Source organism: Astatotilapia calliptera, chromosome 6 (genome assembly GCF_964374335.1).
Source record: "Astatotilapia calliptera chromosome 6, fAstCal68.1, whole genome shotgun sequence".
NCBI classification, from domain to species: Eukaryota; Metazoa; Chordata; class Actinopteri; order Cichliformes; family Cichlidae; genus Astatotilapia; species Astatotilapia calliptera.
In genome coordinates, this window is record NC_137427.1 from 1699432 (window position 1) to 1725694 (window position 26263).

Below are 26263 nucleotides of genomic sequence, written 5' to 3' on the forward strand. Positions count from 1 at the left end.
TACAAAATATCATTCCATTATTTGTTTGAAAAGGAGTAGGCAGAAGTATTTACTTATTTGTCCCTACCCCCTCAAGTTTTACCTCTCATTCATTTAATTTTTTTTTGTCTTAAATTAAACAACATATGAAACATATGAAACAAAAGTAAAGTAAAGCAAAACAAAACATACATAAATCAAAAACAAGAAATTAGCAAGCCCCACCATAGTATCGTTTGTTTCATATGAAAAATACAGAATGTGTATATTTGCAGATACACAAGATATGGAAAAACAAACAAACCAAAACAAAACAAAAAAAGAACCACAACACCATGATTTCACAATCTTTAATTAGTGGCATAACGTGGCATAAGATAATATAATAATCTCACACCATTCAGGGTGTCTCTCATCGACTAGCAGCTATGATCTGGACTCTGGCTAAGGATCTCCATTTAAGAATAAAAGCTTAGATGTTCAACACAAGTTACCTGTCAGATAAGGAAAGCTACTTCTATGACACTGAAACCTCAAACTCAAAGCTGACTCTGCTAACCTGACTGTAACGCACCAGCCTGGTACTGTAGGGGTGGGAAACACTTCCTGTTTACTGTGAAGCAGAAGCTTTTCATTAAGAGAAGTCACAGGAAGATACCGATCATATCAGTTTGATTTATATAACTCTGAATCACAACAACAGTGGCCTCTGCTTTACAGTGTCAGGTATTATCAAGCAAAGACCTCAAACACCTTCATTTGATGCTCCTCGGGTACCTTTGCTGTCAGTGTCAATTTAAACTTCAAATAAAAGTAAAATCATTACATTGTGAAAGTAAACATATCGATGAACCACTGAGCTTTCAGACAGTTTCAACAAGATTGCTACAATTCATCCTGTTGGGGGAAAACTCTGTAAAAGACCCAGGAGAAATAAAGACACAATGAGACAAAGTTACTTTCTTTATCAAACGTGTACACGGGTGAGCTGCTAAGAACAACTCACACCATGCACAGTGGCTTGGTAATTTTTATAGGCACAGAGCACAGAGACAGTGAGAACAGGATAACAAATAATAAACAGATAAAATAAAACAACTCCATATATGGTGCTAGTCTCGTCAGCAGAGAGCTAGGGAAGATAAAACAATCTAAAACAATATGTCCCAGAAACAAGATGTTTGCTGGGAAAGTCTAAAAAGATAATTCTAAACTAATCTAACCATAGGGAGAGGGCAGACAAAAGGCATCTTTGTACATTTAAAAGAAGGTAAAGAAACAGAATCATTTTTCCTGTAACATTCCCTCCTGTTTTAACTTATTTTAAATGTATACAACAATTGTCTGTGAAGGTTATTTATTAAGTATCTTAAGCAATTTTTTAATTTTCAAAATGTCGGCATAGCAGAAATGGAAGTCATCTGGTCTAAAGAATAAAACAAAATAAAATAATAAAAAGAAAAACATAGTAAATGAAATAACAAGTGGAATAAACAAGAAAAAATAATAAAACTAAAACTACAAAAAATAAAAGATAAAAACCTTATATTTTAAAACGAAAACTACAAAAAATAAAAGGATGAAAACTAAAATGAAAACTTTATATTTAAAAATGATGAAAACCTAATATGTAAAATGAAAACTTCAAAAAAATACAAGGATGAAAACCTTATACTTAAAATGATGCAAACCTTAAATTGAAAACTTTATATGTAAAATAATGAAAACTTCATATTTAAAATGAAAACTTCAAAAAATAAAGGATGAGAACTTCAAAAAATAAAAGGGTGAAAACCTTATATTGTACCTGCATAAACTACTAATGTGTTAATCAGTGCATGATCACTTGAAAAAGGCAGAAGTCATTTTTAATCACCACGTCATTCATTAGCAGTTATTACAAGTTCTCCTCTAACAGAATTGCAACGGGATGCTGTTCTTCTTTAGGCACGGCAACATAAGCAGTCATTGTAGTTGTTATCATCTTTGAAATCATTACTCTTAGACATGGCGGTGTAGCTGCTCCAGGTGTGTGGTCAGTGACATATTTTTGCAGAATGGACAAATTCTGCAAAGTTTCATAAATGTCTCCTCCAGTTTCGTATCCATCAGGGATAAAAGTGCAACATGTTTCCCCGATCAGCTTGCAAACTCCTCCTTGTGATGCTGTTAGCAGGTCTAGTGTCAGTCTGTTCTGCAGCACCATCGTTCTGATGGCCTGCTGTTCTCCTGCTAAGGCGGTTCCCAGGGTCTTAGTCAAGTTGATGTGTCGTAGCAGAGCATATCGGTTGATTTCCACATGATCCCGCACCTCGGCAACTCCAATGCCGGGGATCAAGCTCTGTAAGAATTTCACTCCTCCTCAGATGCGAAACTCTGGTTCCTTTACTGCTTGGTGCCGTCCGTGCACATCCTGTCTGGTAATGAGTCTTTGTTTGTAGTATCATTCAGTAGCTGTAGTTGGAGCGACAGTTGAGGCTCATCAGTGTCGCGTTACTGGCACAGGTTTCGTTGAGTGAACAGTCCATACACTTCCTCTCGTTCCTTGGTGGGCAGAAAGTGTATATGTATTTGCATAGCAGTCAGTTTTATTATTCCAGTAAGCTGTAGTGTTCATAAACTGCCACCAGAAATTAGTGGCATAGCCATGGGGAAACTTGGTGTACTTTCCTTTGTCATACAGTGTCTGCCTTTTCTCCATATAACGTGACTTGTTGTCCCTCACGGAAGCAAAGGTGAGGAGCCCGGCCATGGTCAGGGCCGCTGCAGTTGTTAAGAGCCACCACCTCATGACGACGGGACACACCCTCCTGTCGCGAGTAGACCCCCCGGCCAGGAAAGCTGACCCCTCCACCGGGCGAGATCACAACAAGTGGGCGAGCCTGCCGTCAGCTGTGTTTAGATGGCTTCACTTACTGGCTCTGATGGATGCAAGATGGTCGTTCCGCTATTTTGCAAGCTCCAGTTTTTCCTTTGGAGCACTTTGATCAGAACCCAGTCACCGGGCTGTGATCTGCAAGACACTTGATAGACATCATTACATTCTTCGTCATTTACAATCATCTCTTTATTTTCCTACAACTTAGACATACATTTTGCTACTGAAATTGTATCTGCCTTTTTCACTGGGTAGATTTCTGGCCACTTTGAGAATACATCTATAACCACTAGGGTGTATTTTTACCCTTGGCATTCATTTAGCTCAATAAAGTCCATATGGATTGTGTGGTCTCAGGTTTCCCTGAGCATTACATTTTTGACACGTCATGCACGTTCTGACAAATTGTTTTGCTGAGGTTTCAAAATTTACAGTGTAGAATTTACAGTGTAGAAATGAGAGTATTGTGTAGAATTTACAGTGTAGAAATGAGAGTTGACAATACTGGTCAGTCCCCCCGTTGACAAATGCGTACAGCCATGAGTCACTAATGCCGCCATTTTGTGGAGGAATTTTGGCAACACTGGCTTGCCATAACACATCATTAAATCGTTTGTCAGAACTGCACCGTGTTTTAGCCATTTTGCCTGCTCTGCTGTGCTTGCTGCTTTTTGTTCATTTTTCAACACATCCAGTGGAATCTGATGTGTGTTTACTGCCATCAATGTGATGTTTGCCTGTTGTGCCGCCTATTTTGCTGCTCTGTCAGCAAAATTGTTGCCTGTAGTAATGAAAGAGTCAGTAGGTGTTGTAAGAGGTTGGCATGCTGGTTTGCCAGTTGGTGTAATCATTCCTCTGGTTTTCCAGATTTTTTGCAAAATGATGCACAGCAGAGAAAACATACTGGCTGTCTATATAAATGGTTATTTGTTTATCGTTGTGTATTTCACATGCGCAACAGTCTCGTGGGAAGTGACCTTCCTCTCCACGGTTCTAGCAGGCGTTGTCTCTATGTTATCTGCTGTTTCTGCGTGGCTGTCTGCGGCCTTGGTGTTTGTGACTTTGCTCGCCTCTCTGTTCCTGATAGCCACCTGCGAATTAGTGTTTTAGTCTGTTGTCAACAGTCAGCCTTATTTCTAAGTTACAGAATGCTTCTTCTCCCTTTTTTTGTTTTTTGTTTTTTTTGTTTGGGAGAATAGATGCAACTCTACATTTTCACTTAAGGCAGTTTTAGATAATTTCTAGTTCTTCAAACAATGCATGGATCTCACACATTTCAAACTTTCAAGTTAGGGTTGTTTCCCATTTATACAAATATATATATTTAACTTTGCATTGCTCACAGCTCATAGCTCACAGCTCTAAACCTAGGCATTTTTCAATCATATGCCTAATCATTATGTGTCACTGTGATTCTCAAGTATGGTCACAAGTTCGTTTAAATTCATTCCCAAAACCAACAAAATAATCAAACAAAACCAAAAAACATAAACGTGTCAGGACACAAAAGAAAAAGGAAAAATGCTGCCACCCGAACAAGGCAGAAGTCTGCATATGTTGGCTTGTAATAGCATGCAGCTTGTAACATGGTAGACTAATGTGCCTGTGTTAATTCAGCTCCATATTATTGTGTGAAGTTGCACTGGGTTGGGAGTGGTTTTGTGTGTGTCACATTTTTGGTGAGCCAATGGCTGGAATGGGGTTGGACTAATTAGAGGCAGGTGTACTTGATTGCACTGATACACCGGTCTTCTTATAGCCCACACTAACACTGCTGTGTTGTTTTGTCTCTCTGTGCAGGTATGTAATGTGATGAAATCAGATATGTTTGGGATGGATTGGTTTTGCGCTATGAATTTTATATTAGGTGTGTCGTTTTGTCTCTCTGTGCAGTCCAGGGCCTATTATATGCCACAGCCTAAAGGCAGCTGGGTTGCAGAGGCTTGAGTGACCACTGACTATATGCTTGCAGGGTGGTGGGTCTCCAAGGACAACTTCTAACCCTGTTAAAGGCAACATGTGGAGTGCAACTTGGCTGTGTGGCATAGCTGGCTCTGGCCTTGGGACTGTGTGTTTTTATACAATTCATAAGTGGGACACTGGACTGTTTTATCTTTTATCTCTTGATATATTTTTCGTCAACAAATTATCTTTTAGAATTTTATTGACTGACATCTTTTTGCCCACGACTGAGACGGTTGGTCAGACCTAGAGTCTTTCTTTGGGTGTGTTACAGCAGCTTCTGCTCTAAAAGAAACAAATAAATAAAAAGAAAAGAAAATGTGTAACATGCTCATCAGCTTAGCAGTGTCTACATATTTAATTCAGCTTCTCAATCCTGTAGTTGTAGCTGTTGTCTACAGGGTTTTGCTTATTGGTTGTTATTATAGGTGTGCTCTATATCTCAGCAATGTGTCATTCTAGAATGATAAGTTTCAAGCTGGTCAAGTGCCTCTATGCACTTCATTAGTTTAGTTATTCTCCGTATTGTCTTCATCTCACATGTCATTACACTGAGTTTCAGCAAACCTTAAGCTTGATGCAGACTACTGCTTAACAATTATCCACCTCACATCATAACCGATTAAGGTGCCTCTTCATATTAATATTATGTCATTGTTAATATTATCCTCTTTGTCTTATATAACAGCAATAGCATATTATAATATTTTATCAGTGTGTACCACTATACTACTACTGAGCCAATTTGTTAGTTAGGATCATCTTATTCAGCAAACAGATAATTTTGAATTCATCCAATCTGCGGTCACATTTGTTCTCTCTGTTGCATGGCGGACCAGGCAGTTCTATTATAATATATTATTTATATTTTATTTTGTATCCATCAAGGGCTTCAGATGACCTGCAGAATCATCCTTTTCCCAGGGTGGAGACAGTTACCTTTTCACACACTGTCCTTGGCTGAACAATGACACAGCCTTAATATACCTTATTTATTTTATTAAAATATTTTCGTGTGAATTATTTGCTTTATATTCATTTTATACATTGTGGGCATGGTCATCATGCCAACTGTGTTTCATTGTTAATATCACTTTACAGGTTGTTATCCTTGCTATTATTAATTTCAAATACTCTAAAGATCATTTCTACTGTAATTTTCCCTTTGTTTATCTTTATTTCGTACTTTGTATATTTATATCTACTCAGTTTGGTCTGTTTTCAACCCTTTTAAACTACTTCAAACTACTTTGATCTCTAGTTTTCACCTAATAAGGGATTATTATGTTCTTCCTGATATGGGTGTTGCTGCAGATGCGGCTGCAGGAGTGAGTGATGGTTTACTAAAAGGATTGTGGGAACTGCAGTGTCTCGTCTTCTGGTTTTACTAAACTGGCAGTTGGATTCTGTTCTCCCGACTGTTTATATTTTGTTTTCTTAAATCTCTCAGTTTACAGACACTGTTTTTGTCCGGCGTCTGGATTTTTCTTTTCTCACCACTGCTCGTCAGCAGGAGTGAGTTTTAATTTCACTTGCTTGATTACCCATCTTATTTATGTATTTACTTATTTTTGTTTAAGTAATATATACACAATACAGCTGCTATCACCTTCGCTGGTATTAGAGACGAGAGTGGTTGCTCACACGCCCTTCTACTTTCGGACTATTTCCAAAAGCGGTGTGAACTTTACGAGACGGAACTCGACCGTTCTCTCAACTCACCAGCACGTCAGTGAATAGCAGTAAAAGAAAAACACAGTAGGAGCAGCTCAGTCTCTTATTGGACCGTGAAAATTCAGCTTGCTCCGTTAGTTACAACAATACACACGCATACATTCACATTCACACTTATTCGCGCGATCGGAACCCTTATAATAAAGGGGAGCTGCCAGTCTTTCTGTAGACGAGCTACTTATTCCCTTGACCCAGCTGGGGGAGCTACCCAGAGCTCCAAACCTAACCCACAAGAGTGGGGAGCTTCCAGTCGACGAGCTACTTTAAACCCACAGAAGTGGGGAGAAATAAAGACACAATGAGACAAAGTTACTTTCTTTATCAAACGTGTACACGGGTGAGCTGCTAAGAACAACTCACACCATGCACAGTGGCTTGGTAATTTTTATAGGCACAGAGCACAGAGACAGTGAGAACAGGATAACAAATAATAAACAGATAAAATAAAACAACTCCATATATGGTGCTAGTCTCGTCAGCAGAGAGCTAGGGAAGATAAAACAATCTAAAACAATATGTCCCAGAAACAAGATGTTTGCTGGGAAAGTCTAAAAAGATAATTCTAAACTAATCTAACCATAGGCAGAGGGCAGACAAAAGGCATCTTTGTACATTTAAAAGAAGGTAAAGAAACAGAATCATTTTTCCTGTAACACATCCCAAACACATATCTGAGTTTCAAAGTGCAGAAAGATTTGAACATGGGCAAACATTAAAGTCAAGATTAAAATAAAGAAGAACCAGAAACAAGAAGAATTTAAGTTTTATAGGAAGCAAAATATGAAAACACTGGGCTCAATAAAATTAAAAGCATATTACAAAATAAAGTAGTTCAAAGGTGAAAATTATGCTAAAGGAGGAGCTTAAATCTAAACTGAATGCAGTGATTGATCATGTGGGATGATAAAGATTCTCTCCATCAGCCCTTTTGGCAGCAGCTGGTCCAGCATGTACTCGAAACACACAGACAAAAAAAGCAGCAGCAGACATGAACACCTATGCTTGTATGTGTTTCCTCAGCAGCAATAATATGTATTTAAAAATGTATTAAAATTTGATCGTAACTACGAGTTATAAAGAATGATTTTTATTAACTGTCATCTGCAGACTGATTTTTGTCATTTCCTTTAGAAACAAACATTTCCACCATGAATCGATGCTGCAGAGCTAACAGTAGTGTATAAAAAGTCACCATAATATCTTAGCACCACAATAGCTGCTGTCGAAACATTAAACTCTTCCAGAAATTATGCTTGAATGATATCAGTATTATGTTTTCTCCTTTAAAGGATCCATAATAATTTGTCAGGTAAAAAAATATCAGCTCCAGACTTAATAACACGACTTTAACAGACGTAGAAACTGGCTGATGACCTGATTTGTTGTTCATCACCAGAGTCTGAGCATCATGTGCCTCCAGCTGATACTGTATGTTTGTCTTCGTTTTGTTTCGGGAAAGATACTTTGACTTGATGATGAAAGCAGCAAGTATGATCATCACAACCGACAGGACACAGAAGATTATAATGAGGATGTTATCTGTCAAACAGGAAATCAGATGTCAGCAAACACAGTGAACAACATGTTTAAAATCACAGTTGGAAATAATCTCACAGTTTCTTGGTTCAGTCGAGCTGTTGGTGTCGTTGTCGTCTGTGTCTCCACAGGTGGTCCTCACATGGACAGGAAGAGTTTTCTCCTCTGCAGGGTTTGCAGCCACACATCTCTTTCCACTCACTTTCTTCACTGCAGGAGTCGGTACAGAGTCTGGGGACGAAGGTTGATGGAGAACAAAAATCAGTCAAGACAACAAATCACATTAGAAAGTATTCTTTTACTGTAAAATCAGCTGCAGGCTGAGGTCAGGCTCTGGTACAAAGATGCTGCTGATATGGAGGCCATTAGAAATGAGCAGCAGGAGGATGAAGGTGGAGGAAACAAAACAGCAATACACTGAAAGGTACTCATTCATTACTGAGAGGTCCTTCTGCACTTTCCTATTAGGACCCATCAGTTGGGCTCATTATTGCATCATCATAATGATGTCATCATTGAACTTCAGACTAATTGTTTGAATTTGTCACATTTGAAGCACACGTGTATCTGAACAGAGACCAAGGTGCTTTATTTTGTAAGGTACAGACAGTAATACAGAGAAAACCTCAACAGTCAAACGAGCCTGTTTGAGAAAGCCTTTGGCAACAGTGGGAAGAAAAAACTTCATTTTAACAGGAAGAAACCTGAAGCAGAACCAGGCTCAGGGAGGGGCGGCTGCTATTCAATTCAATTTTATTCAATTTTATTTATATAGCGCCAAATCACAACAAAAGTTGCCTCAAGGCGCTTCATATAATAACTTACTATAATAATAATTACTATAATATACTGCTAGCTGCAGAAGACAATTCAAAGACGGCTATGTTTGTTAAAGTCTCGTTCTCATTAACAACAACAAAACATAAATAAAACAAACATTAGGTCCAGTGTAAACTCTGCCATAACTTTGTACACATCAGTAATGTTGGTGAAAACACTGAAGTCAAAGCTGATTATTCCTTTCACACCAGACATTTGTGGGATTATAAGAACAAAAAGCTGTTTTTATTCTGAAGTGATGATATGACCAAACTAATGAGGAACATACAGACTGAGGTCACATATGGAGCTGGGATGTTGCACAAAAATATACCAGAATAAATGTGAGACTTACCGTACACTGTGAGCTTATATGATGATGTGAAAACTTTTCCTGTTTTAGAGTGAATGACATAACTCCCTGAGTCGTCCCTCTGCAGCTCTGTGAGTGTAAAGAGTCCAGAGTTTCTGTCCCACTGAAGTCTGTTCTTGTACGTTTCCACAAATACTTGAAATTCCCCCTTAATCACATGAGCAATAATCTTTCTTCCATATAACAGAAATCCTACGTCTTTCTCCAGCACAGAGTCAGGTAGAGTGATGTTTCCTCCCACAGTGCCCGTCAGGTTCTTCTTCACTTCCTCAGAAGCAGAAAATCTCATCACTGTAAAATATGAAGAGATCCAACAGTCAGTGAGAACTTTAATGAAAGTGATCAGAGATCTTACAAAGAGCCAAAGAAAGTAAGTGAGGATTAAATCCAGGCAACATGAAGCACGAGGAGGGTGAAGCTGATACATGTGAGCTGCATCAGTGACAGGAGGAACTCAGCCTCACACATTTTACACCAATCACAACAAGTTCTTACTTTTTGATCTGGTTGTGACAAACTAAACATTTACAGCTGCAAAAAGGTCGTTGGTGTCGAATAATGTTCAAATGTCATGAAGCCACATTTTATTCACAATAGAAGATAGAAAACATTTCACATGTTTAAACTGAGAGAGCTCATTTTTAATCTGATGGCAGCAACACGTCTGTAAACGCTGGACGGGGTCATGCTTCCTCTGCAGACGTGCGGACTGATCAACTTGTTTCTGAGAAACTCGGCCTCTCGAAGGCTACGTCCAGACGTACACGGGTATTTTTGAAAACGGAGATTTTCTGTTTCCGATTAAAAAAAAATTAAAAAATAAATAAATAAATAAATCCCATCCACATGTAAACGCCAAAAATAAAGGAAAACGCTGCTAGGAACATGCCAAAGCAACACGTGGTGATATATTCCTAACAGTGTAGAAATGTTGGCCAATCAGAAGTCTAGAAGCCTGGGTGGGAAAGAGTGAACAAAGATGGGGCATAGAAGCAAAACTGAGTCCTGTGTGTGGAGGGACAGAAACTGTGTGTATATGTGAGCATTTAAACACTGCAGAGAGTAAAATTAACAGTAACAGTATTTTGCGTAAGGCCGCTATTGTAGAAATTAATTTCACCGAAACAATAACGTGGCGCACAGTGTGACGTCAAAATATGCGCACACCTTCGACGCCGTGTTTTCTCCGTTTTCCTCGTCCACATGTAAACGCAAAAACTGAGTTTTCAAAAATCTCCACCCTGGCAGGTTTTTAAAAGTCTCAGTTTCCTGTGATTGAAAACGCCCATGTATGTGTGGACGTAGCCTGAGAGCGTGTCCAAATTCATGGGCTGCATCCTCCTGAGGACGCATTTGTAGACCGATTACGTCACAGCAACGCGCTGAAGGCTGTCCAAATTTGTAGACTCCTCCGAATGCAGCCGACAAATGCGTCGTCCTTTTCCCCGAGTTTGAAGGATGGGTCGGGTGTGTCCTTCGTGGCCCACTAGATCCCAGAATTCATAGCGTGGCCCAGCCAAACTCCAGTTTTTAAAAATGGCGGCCGCTACTAAGTTTTAAAATTACTCTTATTAATCTTTCTGGGTGACAAAATAAACTCTTCTGTAGCTGTGTAAACTTCAAATATCTGCTCGGTTTATAAAGATGTTGCATATTTGCTAGTGACGTGCAATATCACTGATTTCCTTTCCGATCTGATACCAAGTAAAATTCGGGCTGATATCAACGATACTGATCTGATACTTTGTACAAAAACATTTTTTTACTGTATCTTTTATTGTATCTCAAATTATAGCTTCATAATGATTACAGGACGTCAGGTTACTTATTCTTATCACTCAATGATGCACAATTATTATATAGAAATAAAGAAAAAACTCTGAAGTTGTGCCTATTTGAACATCTTGCCTGCAGCACAAAAGGACTCTGCGACAGACGTCTGTCTCGCCCTGGCAGCACCTGTCCTTCTCCTCCTCTTCAGTTCGCCTCAACATAAGCTCGTCATATTCTGTGATATGATTTACTCTGAGGTGTCTGACGAGGTCAGTGGTGTTGCCACAACACCTCACTGTCGTGCCACATGTATGTCTGCACATAACTCCATTTACGCTCAGCCATTGTTGAGAGTGCGCACGCCGGGGCTGCCACACAGTTATACAGCCGTATTTCGCACATGACTATAAAAGGCAGAAGAGGAAGTAGTTCGTTTGAATGTAGACAATCCAAATGGTATCGTTTCTTTCCACTTTGTTCCTGTAAATAATAAACTAAAAAATTACCCAAAATTAATCAAATATCGATATTTTAATATGAGAATCGATTCTAGAACATAAATTACTGGTATGGGAGGAATCTCACAAAAGTTTGTCTTAATTTTTTTTCTCCCATGTCCCTTGCGGGGCTCCGTACTTTTGCGGTTTTGCTTCCACCACGAAAAATCCCCCATCACACTTCATGCACAGCTCACTCTCAGTGTATTTCAAGAACAGTTTTCCATCTAAGAATTTTTTTCTGCATTATTTGCTGCTTATTATGCACCTGTCTACTGTTGTGTTGTCATGTTTCGTCTGTGTGCAGGCAGGAGAAGGACCCAAACGCAAAACTCACGACAACAAAATTAAACTCAAAAAGCTGCTTTATTGCAGAATGGCATGGAAAACTAAACCAAACTGGGACATGGATAAACTGACACGCAGGGAAACACAGCCATGAGGGAGACTACGACACACAGGGCTTAAATACACTGAGGGATAACGAGGGAATGAGAGACAGTAGGAGAGCACAGGTGGGAGTAATCAGGCTGGACGAGACAAGGGAAGCGAAACTAGAAACACTGACATGAGACACGGACCTTCAAAGTAAAACAGGAAACACACTGACTGAACTCTAGACATGCAAACTTCACAGCAACTGGGGAGACAGAACATAGGAACCTGAAACATGGTACAGAAAGGCACAGTAGACACAACATGGAACACAGGGAAGCCACATTACAAGAACTAAGCCTATGATAACCATAACTGAAACCTAGGGAAATAACAACTATAAAGATCAAAACAGCACAACCCACATGAACATAATGAACTCGCAGGGAAAGAGTAAAACTAAATACAGTGAACATAGAAACACAAGACCTCTTCAAAATAAAACAGGAAACATAAGATGCAGACTTGACAACCTGAACTTGACAACATAAGACGCAGACATGAAACACATGAAGGGCAAGGGAGACGAATGTGAAGCAGCAGGAATGAGGATCAGCACCTCCAAATCTGAGGCCATGGTTCTCAGCCGGAAAAGGGTGGAGTGCCCACTCCGGGTCGGGGATGAGTTCCTGCCCCAAGTGGAGGAGTTCAAGTATCTCGGGGTCTTGTTCGCGAGTGATGGGAGAAGGGAGCCGGAGATCGACAGACGGATTGGGGCTGCAGCTGCAGTAATGCAGACGCTGCACCGGTCCATCGTGGTGAAGAGGGAGCTGAGTGTAAAAGCGAAGCTCTCAATTTACCGGTCGATCTACGTCCCTACCCTCACCTATGGTCACCAGCTGTGGGTAGTGACCGAAAGAACGAGAAGGGTGGCTGGCCTCTCCCTTAGAGATAGGGTGAGAAGTTCGGCCATCCAGGAGGGGCTCAGAGTAGAGCAGCTGCTGCTCCACATCGAAAGGAGCCAGCTGAGGTGGTTCGGGCATCTGACAAGGATGCCCCCTGGGCGCCTCCTGGGTGAGGTGTTCCGGGCATGTCCCACCGGGAGGAGGCCCCGGGGCAGACCCAGGACACGCTGGAGAGATTATATCTCTCGGCTGGCCTGGGAACGCCTTGGTGTTCCCCCGGATAAGCTGGAGGAGGTGGCTGGGGAGAGGGAGGTCTGGGCCTCTTTGCTTAGGCTGCTGCCCCCATGACCCGGCCCCGGATAAAGCGGATGAAGATGGATGGATGGATGGATGGATGGCAAGGGAGACTTAACAGGGGTTGGAGGACACAAGGGGAATCTAATAACAAAGAACTATAACAACCTAGGCATGATAAAAAATGAACTTAGAAAACCTAAAGGGCTTAATCATAAACTAAAACTCCAAAACGCTGGGTCATAAGACCCAGGATCGTGACATGTGTACAGCACTGTCGGCCACTGTTTTATAAAAACTTCATTGTATTTAAATGACTTCCAACAAGAAAGCTTAATTTCTGCTAATTATCATAATTGATTCATTTTAATTCAGATTGGAACTAAGCCTGACCCAAGATATGAACCCCAAGTTGTCCTCCAATGCCTTCATCAGAGTTACTGTGTGTGAATGTAGTTTAGTTTGCACTTGTGTTTAGAAGTGGTTGCATGAGTGGGTGTGAATGGGTGAATGAGGCATGTTGCATAGAGCGCTTTGAGGAGAGTAGAAAGCGCTGTATAAGAACCAGTCCATTTACCATCAGGTAAACTTCAGATGTTCATGGTCTTCAGTTTTTGTTCTACTGCAGAATATTTTAAGGTTATCTGCTATAAAAGGCCAGAACAGGAAAATCTCCTTCATGTTTTTCTGTTTTATCCTGAGTTACTTTGACACAAAGGCCTCTGCTGTGATGTCACACCTCTGATGAAGTATCAGCCTTCGTTTTATGTTTTATAGATAAATACAGCGCTTCCTCGCTGTTACGTGGTTCACATTTTGCGGCCTCGCTGTTTCGCAGATTTTGTTTGGTGCAATTCTGCATGCTTTTTTGTTTTTACAGTCATTGTGTTCTGCGTGTTGATTGGCTGTAGACCATCGTCAATCTATCTCGTGCTGCGTCTCCTGTACTGTATGTTTGTAAGTTTTCTCCCCAACAAACACAATGTCGATGAAACGTCGGCACCTGCAGGTTCCTTTGGCTTCATTCTACAACACTGAACTTATTTTCCTACCAAGGTTTGAACTTTGAGTGTTTAAACAAGAGAAGAAAAGTGAAAATGTTCATGTCTGTCTGAGAAAAGTGCACAAAGTGTGTAGTGAGTGGTTTTAGAGCCTTAAACCATCTATAATAATTTAAAAATAAAAAATAAAGTTTGCTACTTTGCGGATTTCACCCATTGTGGGTTATTTTTAGAACGCAACTCCCTCGATAAACGAGGGACCACTGTATATTAAACATATAAAAATATGGACATGTACTCATAAATGATCAGAATTATATTTCTGACTGTCTGAGGCAGAATTTCCTCGATTCAAATGGAATCGAATTGATTCTAGACGATATCCAGCCTTTGGCTACGTGCACACGTACACGGGTATTTTTGAAAACGCAGATTTTTCTGCGTTTGCACCTTTCGTCCACACGTAAACGGCGTTTTCAGTCACTGAAAACGGAGATTTTCAAAAACGCTTACAAAGGTGGAGATTTTCAAAAAACGGAGAAAACGCAGCGTCAAAGGTGTGCGCCTATTTTGACGTCACACTGTGCGCCACGTTATTGTTTTGGTGAAATTAATTTCTACGCTGGCGGACTTACACAAAATACTGTTACTGTTAACCCTCTGGGGTCTCCGGATGCGCTGGCGCGTCAAAATCACATGACCAATTTAAGACGACACAGCTGCAGCGAGTCAGAGTCTCCATTTCAACTTGGGTCGAAAGTGCAGACTTCACACTACATACCAGTTTTTGAATTGTGTCGATGGGCCACGTAAAACCAGAGTAATGATAAAAAATACACGCAATGTTTTTATTCTGAACAAAACAGCGGCGTTTACAGCGGGAAGAACGGGAAGAACGGCGTTTTCTACAGACAGCGCTAGCAAACACTCTCCGCTTGTGAGTGAAACAAGAAAAAGAAAAAAGCACCACTTCCCTATTGGTGTTAGAGTTTACCATGTCAGCCAATCAAAAAATGATAAGGCAACATGTGACACTTGGTTGTTTAGGTGAGATGGGGAAGATTTTAGGAGTGACACCTGCGACGGAAAGCAGGCGAGCAAAAGAAAGAGAGAGAGCGAGTTTTCATATGTGAGACATTAGTGACGTTCAGCGTGTTTGGAGGCTGTAGTTAGTGTGTTGTGTAGTTATTGTCTTGTATTGTGTGTCAGTGAGACTGCTGAATTTCACATTTTCTCCAAACAAAGCCGTCAAAGGCAGATTCCAGTGTAAACGCTGTTCCCACATGGAAAACTGGACGGATGCACCTCCTGCTGTCAGACCTGCAGGTTTAGGCCTGTGCTGTTCTCCTCCGTCTTATACTGAACACAAACTACATTTTTTGGACTGGCACAAATAATTTGTGTGCCTTCTTATTTGATGCAGCACAGCTGATTGTTCTGTAAATAGATTTAAATGGTTATATAAAAAACGTAAATAGTACCATATAACTTTGTTGTTTGCAAAACTTGTGCATAATTTTTTATAAATGTACAATTTCTATTTGCATTTCAAGTTGTGAAAATGATTCGTTAAACATGTTTGTGGGTTTTACAGTAAAAAATAACTTTTTTCTACTCTGACTTTGAATTTTTTTGTCTGAATTTAGATCTTCTGTGCTAATATAGTATACCAAAATGAAAAAAAATAACTGGAATTTCAGATACAGTGGGGCAAAAAAGTATTTAGTCAGCCACCGATTGTGCAAGTTCCCCCACTTAAAATGATGACAGAGGTCAGTAATTTGCACCAGAGGTACACTTCAACTGTGAGAGACAGAATGTGAAAAAAAAAATCCATGAATCCACATGGTAGGATTTGTAAAGAATTTATTGGTAAATCAGGGTGGAAAATAAGTATTTGGTCAATAACAAAAATACAACTCAATACTTTGTAACATAACCTTTGTTGGCAATAACAGAGGTCAAACGTTTACTATAGGTCTTTACCAGGTTTGCACACACAGTAGCTGGTATTTTGGCCCATTCCTCCATGCAGATCTTCTCGAGAGCAGTGATGTTTTGGGGCTGTCGCCGAGCAACACGGACTTTCAACTCCCGCCACAGATTTTCTATGGGGTTGAGGTCTGGAGACTGGCTAGGCCACTCCAGGACTTTCAAATGCTTCTTACGGAGCCACTCCTTTGTTGCCCGGGCGGTGTGTTTTGGATCATTGTCATGTTGGAAGACCCAGCCTCGTTTCATCTTCAAAGTTCTCACTGATGGAAGGAGGTTTTGGCTCAAAATCTCACGATACATGGCCCCATTCATTCTGTCCTTAACACGGATCAGTCGTCCTGTCCCCTTGGCAGAAAAACAGCCCCATAGCATGATGTTTCCACCCCCATGCTTCACAGTAGGTATGGTGTTCTTGGGATGCAACTCAGTATTCTTCTTCCTCCAAACACGACGAGTTGAGTTTATACCAAAAAGTTCTACTTTGGTTTCATCTGACCACATGACATTCTCCCAATCCTCTGCTGTATCATCCATGTGCTCTCTGGCAAACTTCAGACGGGCCTGGACATGCACTGGCTTCAGCAGCGGAACACGTCTGGCACTGCGGGATTTGATTCCCTGCCGTTGTAGTGTGTTACTGATGGTGACCTTTGTTACTTTGGTCCCAGCTCTCTGCAGGTCATTCACCAGGTCCCCCCGTGTGGTTCTGGGATCTTTGCTCACCGTTCTCATGATCATTTTGACCCCACGGGATGAGATCTTGCGTGGAGCCCCAGATCGAGGGAGATTATCAGTGGTCTTGTATGTCTTCCATTTTCTGATGATTGCTCCCACAGTTGATTTTTTCACACCAAGCTGCTTGCCTATTGTAGATTCACTCTTCCCAGTCTGGTGCAGGTCTACAATACTTTTCCTGGTGTCCTTCGAAAGCTCTTTGGTCTTGGCCATGGCGGAGTTTGGAGTCTGACTGTTTGAGGCTGTGGACAGGTGTCTTTTATACAGATGATGAGTTCAAACAGGTGCCATTCATACAGGTAACGAGTGGGGGACAGAAAAGCTTCTTACAGAAGACGTTACAGGTCTGTGAGAGCCAGAGATTTTCCTTGTTTGAGGTGACCAAATACTTATTTTCCACCCTAATTTACGAATAAATTCTTTACAAATCCTACCATGTGGATTCATGGATTTTTTTTTCACATTCTGTCTCTCACAGTTGAAGTGTACCTCTGGTGCAAATTACTGACCTCTGTCATCATTTGAAGTGGGGGAACTTGCACAATCGGTGGCTGACTAAATACTTTTTTGCCCCACTGTATTTGAGATTGTGCTGAAAATAATGATACCAAACAAGGCAAGAAAAACCTATTTTAAAGGTGAAATGTAGAGGTAAAAGTAGTCAAACAGCCAATTACACCCTGGACCCCAGAGGGTTAATTTTACTCTCGGCAGTGTTTAAAAGCTTACATATACTCACACAGTTACTGTCCCTCCACACAGGACTGCTTTCTGCTTCTACCATTTCCCACCCAGGCTTTACGTCTGGACGGGATAAAAAACAAAACAAAACAAAAAACAAAAAACCCCACACAAAAACAGAAAATCTCAGTTTTCAAAAATACCCGTGTACGTGTGGACGCAGCCTTAGTCAGCTGTGTTTCCATCTCCCTTACTGCCACTCCGTCTATTTAAGTGCTCCGTCTTCCTTCGTTTGGTGTCAGGTCATCTGTCTGCTTCCTGTTTCCTGGAGCTTATTTCACGTTTTCAACTATCAGTTTTTCCAGGCTCATGTTTAGGTTTTTTCATGGTTTAGGTAATAAATGGTAAATGGCCTGTATAGCGCTTTACTTAGTCCCTAAGGACCCCAAAGCTCTTTACACGTTCAGTCACCCACCCATTCAAACCCACAAAGATGTCATGCACATGCAAAAGCAGCCGATATCAAATAAAACTATACAGGTCAAATCTGTCAGCACAACCAGCTCGAGGAAGTTTTCACACTAAAAAACTGTGATAACTGTGAGCTGTGCATTAAAGTTACACAGTGTGGATGAGATACTGGAGCTTGTAGGCACATCGTGCATATTTACATGTTCCTGCTGATACAAGATATTAAAGGTTTTATCTGCTGGAAATACAAACACAACCAAACATGGTGGAAAGACTACGAGGTGCTTCTGTTGAAGAAAGACGCGTTATTTGTACCGTCGTCTTTCTTACAGTGTTTCATGTTTACTGAGTCAGAACCAGGAGGAGACTCTGAACTGGATGCAGCTCTGGATCGATGCTTAATGGCTTCTAATGTAATATTCATGTCTGCTACATCCTGTTCAGGACTCAGAGTTAGAACATTTATAACCTTCCTCAATTTCAATGGCAAACAGAGGAAGCTGTGTCCTGTAATAACACTGAGTATTAGTCTGGCTGTTGCTTGGTGATAACACAATCAGCTGTCAGTGACCAGCAGGCCAAAGAAATGTTGGTAGTTTCCTGTTAGGCCCAGAGTTTGGTTCTCTTTACAGTCTAGTTAGTATTATTTTACTTAGATTTCTCTCTCTCTGTGTGTGTGTGTGTGTATATATAGAGTTTCAACATTTCTATTTTTAAACTTTAGATATAAACAAAAAAAGAAAAATAACACTCACACTCTACTTTCACACACCAGACGCCACAACCACCAAGCTGCTGAAAGCCAGCTCCTGAGAGGAAGGATTTAATGTCCGACAATATTTTCATGGACCGGCCTTTAAGAGGTCGCGGATAAATACGACAAATTAAAATGATCCGACCGAGACAGAAACTGGTGTTCTGTAAATATAATAATAAACATGAATTCACTGTGTAATTGTGTAACTTTATTAGCAGCGTCCTCCTGAAATGGGCGAACAACACGGCGCGTAACATCCTCCTCTCTGCCCCTTAATGCTCTCTGGTCACTATGGTAACAGGTAATCATTTCTTTCAAAATAAGACACGACTACAACACAGGGAAAGACCCGGGGAAACAGAGTTAACGATAAAAGCCCTGAAAACCAGAAATTTCACACCCGAGCCTCAACTCTCCCGGCCCGGTACGGGTCCCTGACCCAGGGGTTGGGGACCGCTCTAATAGACCATAAGTCACTTTTTTTTAAGATGCCAGTTTAACCAGTCTTCACAGGGAGGGGCCGCTTTTCCCGCCAGTGTCTTAGCAAAACATTTTTTTTTAGAAGTAAGTTCAGTATATCTTTAGTCACATTTTAATGTTTGTTTAACTTTTATTTTTCTGTTTGAATCGTTCTTATTCCGGACGCTTTATTAAGAATTTGAATAAACAAAGTCCAAACTGAACTAAACTAGAGGTTCTTTTTATTTTAGCTTTGATTCAGACTCCAGTCGAATCATCTGAAGCTTTATGACGAACGACGCTGTGCATGTTTTTGAATCGGTTCTTTCAAACTTCAGCTCATGAAAACTGGTTCCTGCATCTTTGCTGTGACTGATGACCTTCACTGCTTCACCTTTTCTGTCCACATAAATGTTCCAACATGTTTACTGTAAAATATTATGAGTGACAACATCAGATCATCAGGTTACTTCTGCATCTCCATAGTTCAGCTAATGTGGCGTTTGGTTTATTGGTGTAAACACACCAATAAACCAACAAAAGTAATTTGATTATTTACTCTCTGCTTTTTTATTCTACTCACATGTAAGATGGAACAAAACCAAAAAACACAGTTTTGAACCTGAACAGCAAATTTTAAACACCAAAGATCTTCGATATAATTATCTGTGTCCAGTAAAAGTGTATAATTAATGCTTCTGATCATCAGCCGTCCTCAGCACTTAAACTATGAACTTTTGAAAAGAAACGTCTGAACTGAAACTCCGAATATAAAATATTACAAACGGCTCAATTAAAGACAGAGTGTCGCGGTTACAGGTCCTCAAAGATTTTATTAAAACATTTTAAACCTGGACTGTCAGGCAGTTTGATGCTGTTGATCATCGACGTGATCCAACCAAACATCCGTAAGTTTGTACAAAGGCAAAGAAGTCCAACGTCCAAAACTTGAAAGTTGTATTTTATGGTTCATTTATCCAGTTTGGCGAGCATTAAACAAAGACCCAGTGCATGCTGGTCCTAAACCAGTCCCTTTATTTATAGAAAATGGTCCTGCGGTTCTTCCTGACTGACTGAAGATAAACAACAAACCAAAAACATGAAGCAAATTTTAACACAAATAAACTTTTAAATAACCCAAAAATATAAGTAAACCAACAACAAACTCAAACAAATTTCAAAATAATAAAAATAATAAAAATAAAGAACAAATAGCTCCAACATCCGGTTTAAGCTCCTTGTTATTCTCATTATATATCCTGCCATTAAGCCTTATTATTAGTAGTTTGAAAATCATTTCCTATCATCTGTGTGCAGACGTGAACTGGGTAAACTGGGATGGACGGTCTTAAGGGAATTACAGCTGGATGGCACAAACGTTTCTGCAGCTGAACGCAGAGTGTTTAACTCTCCAGAGAGCATCAAGCACCAAATTAGGCAACATCTGTGATCTTTCTCAGAGTTAAAGTCACGATCTTGGATTGATTTTTGATCAATCTCTGACTTTTGATGCTCACATCGAGTCTGTGATCCACTTTTGTTTTTTCCATTTAAGAAATATTGTTAAACTCAGGCCTGTTGTCTCACTTATTAATCAAGTTTTTTTTTCCTTCTAAATGTGATGAATGTGTGTTTGTAACCTTCTCACATTCATATATTTTCTATTCTTACTGAGACCTCTGCTGCGCTTTAATCTGCACGATCACCAGTTAATCTCACTGCTGTGTGTTTATGGACTGTGGCAGGAAGCCGGAGCAGCGGGAGATAAGTCACGTAAGCACAGGACCAAAAAACTATTGCATGTTTTAATATTAGTTTCTATGTTTTTTGTTCTTTGCTGCACCAAACTGCATGAAAGCTGCTGTAAAAATAAAGTTTCACTGATTATAAAGTGGTGTTCCTCAGGGTTCTGTTCTTGGTCCTCTGCTGTTCATTAACAGCCAAATATCCTTCAATAATCCTGCAGCTGACAGATATTTAAAATACCAACAAGTGCACACAGTCCCACACGAGTGTATGAATATGACCTGGATATAAGTGCACCGATGATCAGTCCAAGTATCAGAGCTTACTGTGAGAGAGTAAAGACTACAGGAGGACAATGAGAACTTTTCCTCTTAAAGATGTTAAATGTGTCATGAAATGAATAGAAATGGAAGAACTAAATACATAAATCTGTATGTGAGAAACAGCACGTTGCACTTTTAAATCTGTGTTTTGTTGGTTAATAAAAAATAAACCTGCAGTTTAAACACTTGCAGCTCATCGAGAGTCGCTCTGTGAAGCTGCTTTAATAGAAACCTCTTAGTGACGAGGCCGCTCGTTTCTACTGTTTTTCTACTTTGACCTGTTTCACGGACGCAGCCCGTGTACGTGTTAATCTGTAGATCATCGTCTTCATGTAGAAGAGGATTTCTATATAAATAACACTGAATTGAAAATGATAAAACACTTTAAACGCAAAGTGCTGCACACTGGAAGTAAATAACCAAACTACAGTTAGTCTCTGCGAGCATCACAGCCCGTCTCATCTCTGTCACAATGAAATGCAGCTGCTGTAAACTCACCAACCAGAAGAACAATAAGTCTCATACTTGACTCCATCGCAGAGTTAAACGGAGACGGTCATGACCAAATATCCCTGCTGCTGTGTCTCCTCACAAGCTGTCCGTCAAAGAAACACTTTTTGAAAACAAGAGGAAAAAATATCGTAATTAATTCATTTTAATTCAGACTGGAACTAAGCCTGACCCATAGAAGCACTGGCTTAGTTACAAAACGCACCAAGTCTGCAGACAAGCTACAGCTGGCAGACTCCTCCTCCTATACACGCTATAATGGGAAAACGCCGCGAGGTGAAGAAAACACGAGTCATCATGGGGAACTTTGTAAAAGAACCAGAGGATCTCAGTGGCGCTGTGATGGTGGATGTTACTGTGCTGAGAGTCTGCTGCACTCTGTGAGTTTGAACCATGACTTCAGACGGAATAGAAACACGTGAAAAATGACCTCATAATTTAATTTGCTCTTTATTTCATATTTTAATATATTTTACTTTTGTATTTTCCTACATTTACATCACAGCTGATCTCTGACCGCGTTTGTTCCCCTGCTTCACTTTGCACAGTGTGTGTGTGTGTGTGTGTGTGTGTGTGTGTTCTCGCCGGTCATTGTTCAGTTTCCTGTTGGACTCCTGATCTGTTTCACATTAAAGGTCGTATTTCTCAGGCTCCTGCTTTTATTCTGGATTTCTGTTTGTCGGATTATTGATAATCGTAAAGATGGAAACACAGCAGTGCTTTAACTGTGAGCAGAGCTGATGCAAACTGGATGATGGAAACAAGGAGCCACTTTATAAAAAAGATTTTATTTCCTCTCCTAAAGGAGATAACAAAGGAAGCACCTTTCCTTTGTTCCTTACTTCCTTCCTTTCCTAAGTGATCCAGCTCGTTTACTGCTGTGCTGATGCTTCAGAAACTCGCGTCAGTCTTTGGAAGTGAACAGATTCTGTCACCGATCAGGAACTGAGACATTTGTAAGATCAGTTTGTGGGTCAGAGGCAGGACAGAGGACACGAGGAAGTGTAACCCAGTGTTAATTTGGTTATCTGATATTGTGTGATATTCAGTATATATGTATATACCTATATTGGGTGTTATAAAATGTTCTTCAATGATTTTGAGTTTTTTTTTATTGCTATTGGTTTGCGGCTGCTTTACGACAGTCGACTGTGGTAGTACATCCTAGCGGGAGGGGCTATGAGCTCACGTGGCTTGTAGCTGTGCCAGAGAGCAAGCTGGGGTGAGCTAGCGGGGAATATCGCCTTCTGCAGTAGCCTTGAAAAGGACTATTGTTCGTTCTCCTGCCAGGTAAAAATCTGTTTCGTATGTATATTATACTATTCCATGTGTTATCATGTGTTTGCTATGATGTGATGTGTAGTAATGGTTATTAAGGTGCTAATCGCTAATCGAGGCTAAGCTAGCAAGCTCGACAATTAGCCGCCATGCTAAGCGGACGTTGGTAGCCAAGTTCGTATGTCACTATAGGGTTATGAGCTCACGTGGCTTGTAGCTGTGCCAGAGAGCAAGCTGGGGTGAGCTAGCGGGGAATATCGCCTTCTGCAGTAGCCTTGAAAAGGACTATTGTTCGTTCTCCTGCCAGACGCTTCGCTGCTGTGCTGCCTCGCTGCTGTGCTGCCTTACTACTGTGCTGCCTTACTGGTGCCATTAAAGGACAAGCGGCCGCCATCCCTTCATCCATCCGGACCTTGATTATTTGGACCGAAGTACTCACACACACGCCCGCACTCAGTGCCATACACTCTCTTTATTTTGCTGGCCAGCTAATACCATTTGTTTTTTTTTGTTTTGTTTTCATTCACAAAGACTATCCAAAGACATTTTGGTTATTGTCAAATAGACACTCTTTGATTACGGACTGAGGAGGTTGTGGTGTTACAACCCCAGGACTGAGAAAAAGGACTCTTTACATAATATATTCACTTGTCTCCTGGTTAGGAAAAGTGACTATTGATGGAAATATTTTTTTCTTCTTCTTGTCTTTGTTTAAATTGTATCCCAGAGAAGTTTTAAGTTGTTCAGGTTGAAACATTTGCACTTAAAGTCGGTTAAGTTTCCTTTGATATATCAGTGTCAAGCTGATGTTTAAGAGGGTATGTTAAGGACAGATGTGCTCCAGTCCATCAATCCTTTAAAGTGCTGGACACCGATGGTAAATTGCCATCAGACCCTAAATAAATTGTCCTCTGCTGTTATCCATATTGCTTCACTCATTCTTTGGTGAGTAGACGTATTGGTTACAACTAAGAGTAGTAGAAAAAAAAATTGGCGCCCGAACAGGGACTGGAGCGCATCACTAACTTTATCCTGAAGCACATGCACAGACATCTGTGAATTCATCTACTGCTTTGCAGAGAGAGACAATGGAGTTTTGTGACAGGTATGGTTTTGATCCAGAGTACACTGTTTTGTTAAAAGGGGCTAAAGCCGGAATTAAACTACAAGAGGTGCAAAGAGCATTCGCTTTGCTGGATCACGTTGTCAAAATTCAACAAATAGATAGTCTCCCTGACACTATTTTGTGTCAGTTCATGGAGTGCATTACCCCAATGCTCTTAGATGGAGAACATTCAGCAGATGGGGAGTGTTGGGAGGTTATTCAGATAGATGAGTACTGTCCTCAGGGACCTGACAGTTTTCACCTGGCGCATGATGTGGTCCCCCTCGCTCGAGCAATTGATGATGTGACTGCTAGTTTCAGAGAACAAGTAAACGAACTGGCATTAGCATATAATGTGAGCCCCATGACTTTAAATCAGGCTGCAGTGAGCCACATGTGTGGGAAAAATGATACATATAAGGGGTTAGCTACCTCAACTCCTGCCTTGGGAGTTAAAACTCAGTCCACACCAGGTCCCAGGTCAACTGCCGCCTGTGATGATGGCCATGTGCCCAAGGCTAAACAGGCACTTGATGCGGACTCCCTGCTTGTTGATCCTTTGCCAGCGGAGGTTCAGAGAGTCATTGTGGAGCACATTGTAAAACATGACTCGCCCATGCACACTCCCTCTGGTTTTGAGCTCCGCTCATTTTCAGGAAACTCTCCAAAACCCCCTAATGAGGTAGAGTACAGGGTATGGCGACTTAGAGCTAAACAGGTACTAAATGACTCTACCCTTTCTGAAGGGCAGCAGCGCCGTGTTTTCCTCGATAGCTTGGCTAGCCCTGCTTTGAATGTGGCCCTTTCTATTGGGTCTCAAGCATCACCAAAAGACTATCTCGATGAGCTTGACAAGGCTTATGGCAATGTCACTGGAGGTGAAGAGCTGTATATCCAGTACCTAGAGACTCATCAGAATAGTGGAGAAAAGGCATCTGATTACTTGCGCCGACTCCAGACGTTGCTGCAGGAGGTAGTTGACGGTAATGGCATACCTAGAAGTGATTTTGATGTTCAGCTACTAAAGCAGTTCCTCAGAGGTTGCTGGGATGACTCTCTAATTGCCACTCTGCATCTAAAAGAAATAGTGGGATCTGCACATCATGTTATTCCCACTTTCTCAGAGCTGCTTTTTAAAATCAGAACGCATGAGAAAGAGAGTCAGTTAAAAGAAATGCGCAGGAGACGTTACATGAGCGGCACCTCAACTAAAGTGCAGGCTCGAACACTCGTAGCCACAGATGACGGCAGGCATTCTGGCACACCTCCCACAGCGCTGGATGCTTGTACCAGAGAGCAACTGGAGGAAAGAATCAGGCAGCTAGAAGCAGAGCTAATGAACAGCTCATCTGCAGCAAATTCTCAGTGTCCCAAAAGTGATAAAACTAGGCAGAAGCTATCGCACAGAACCAAAATCCACAATCCAGCTCCACCAACTCCTGCTAGGCTACCTGGTGATCATAAAAGGGTTGGGAAATTTTGCTATAATTGTGGGGAGGATTCACATATGTTGCCACAATGTTCAAACCCAACCAATGCCATATTAGTGCAAAAGAAATTGTGTGAGAGGCACAGTGCTGGGCAAAGCCAGTGTTCAATGGCTCAGCGACAGAATAGTCCACAGTCCAACTTGCCTTTAAACCAGTAGGAGCTCCTGCTGTGGAACGAGCAGGAGCTGATGGTCAGAGCAGTTCCAAGCCTTCAAGCCAGTGCATGTACGAAGCCCCAGCTCCAACGGTGCCTCCCCAGTTTCCTCAGGGTCTAATTGGGGAGCCTTGTGATGGTTTAGCATGGTTAGATCAAGTTCCGTGTCGGTGTTTAATTGACACCGGGTCCCAAGTGTCAATAATATCAGAGTCATTCTATTCTCGCTATCTTTCTCATAGAGAACTGTTCTCTATAAAAGAGGTACTGGACATCGAAGGTGCGGCTGGACAAAAGGTACCATATGTGGGGTACATTGAGGCTAAAGTTCAGTTCCCTGAAAGTGCTTGTGGCACAGACAAGTGTTTCAACATCTTAGCATTAGTTAGTCCAGATCAATCGTACAATGATAAGTTTTCTCTTCTTGTGGGCA

General features: G+C 40.9%; 1 protein-coding gene across 2 annotated transcripts in view; it reads right to left on the minus strand.

Annotated features, from left to right (window-relative positions):
* Positions 1-22004, minus strand: part of LOC113023548 (CD48 antigen-like) — an 87873-nt gene extending 65869 nt beyond the window's left edge. For both annotated transcript variants that reach the window (XM_080302305.1, XM_080302303.1), the window contains exons 1-2: positions 21792-22004; positions 9264-9572 (exon numbers count right to left, since the gene is read on the minus strand). In XM_080302305.1, the coding sequence (XP_080158431.1) occupies positions 9264-9572; positions 21792-21828 (346 nt within the window). In that variant the 5' untranslated portion in view covers positions 21829-22004. The remainder of the gene's footprint in view (positions 1-9263; positions 9573-21791) is intronic.
* Positions 22005-26263: the final 4259 nt, after the last annotated feature.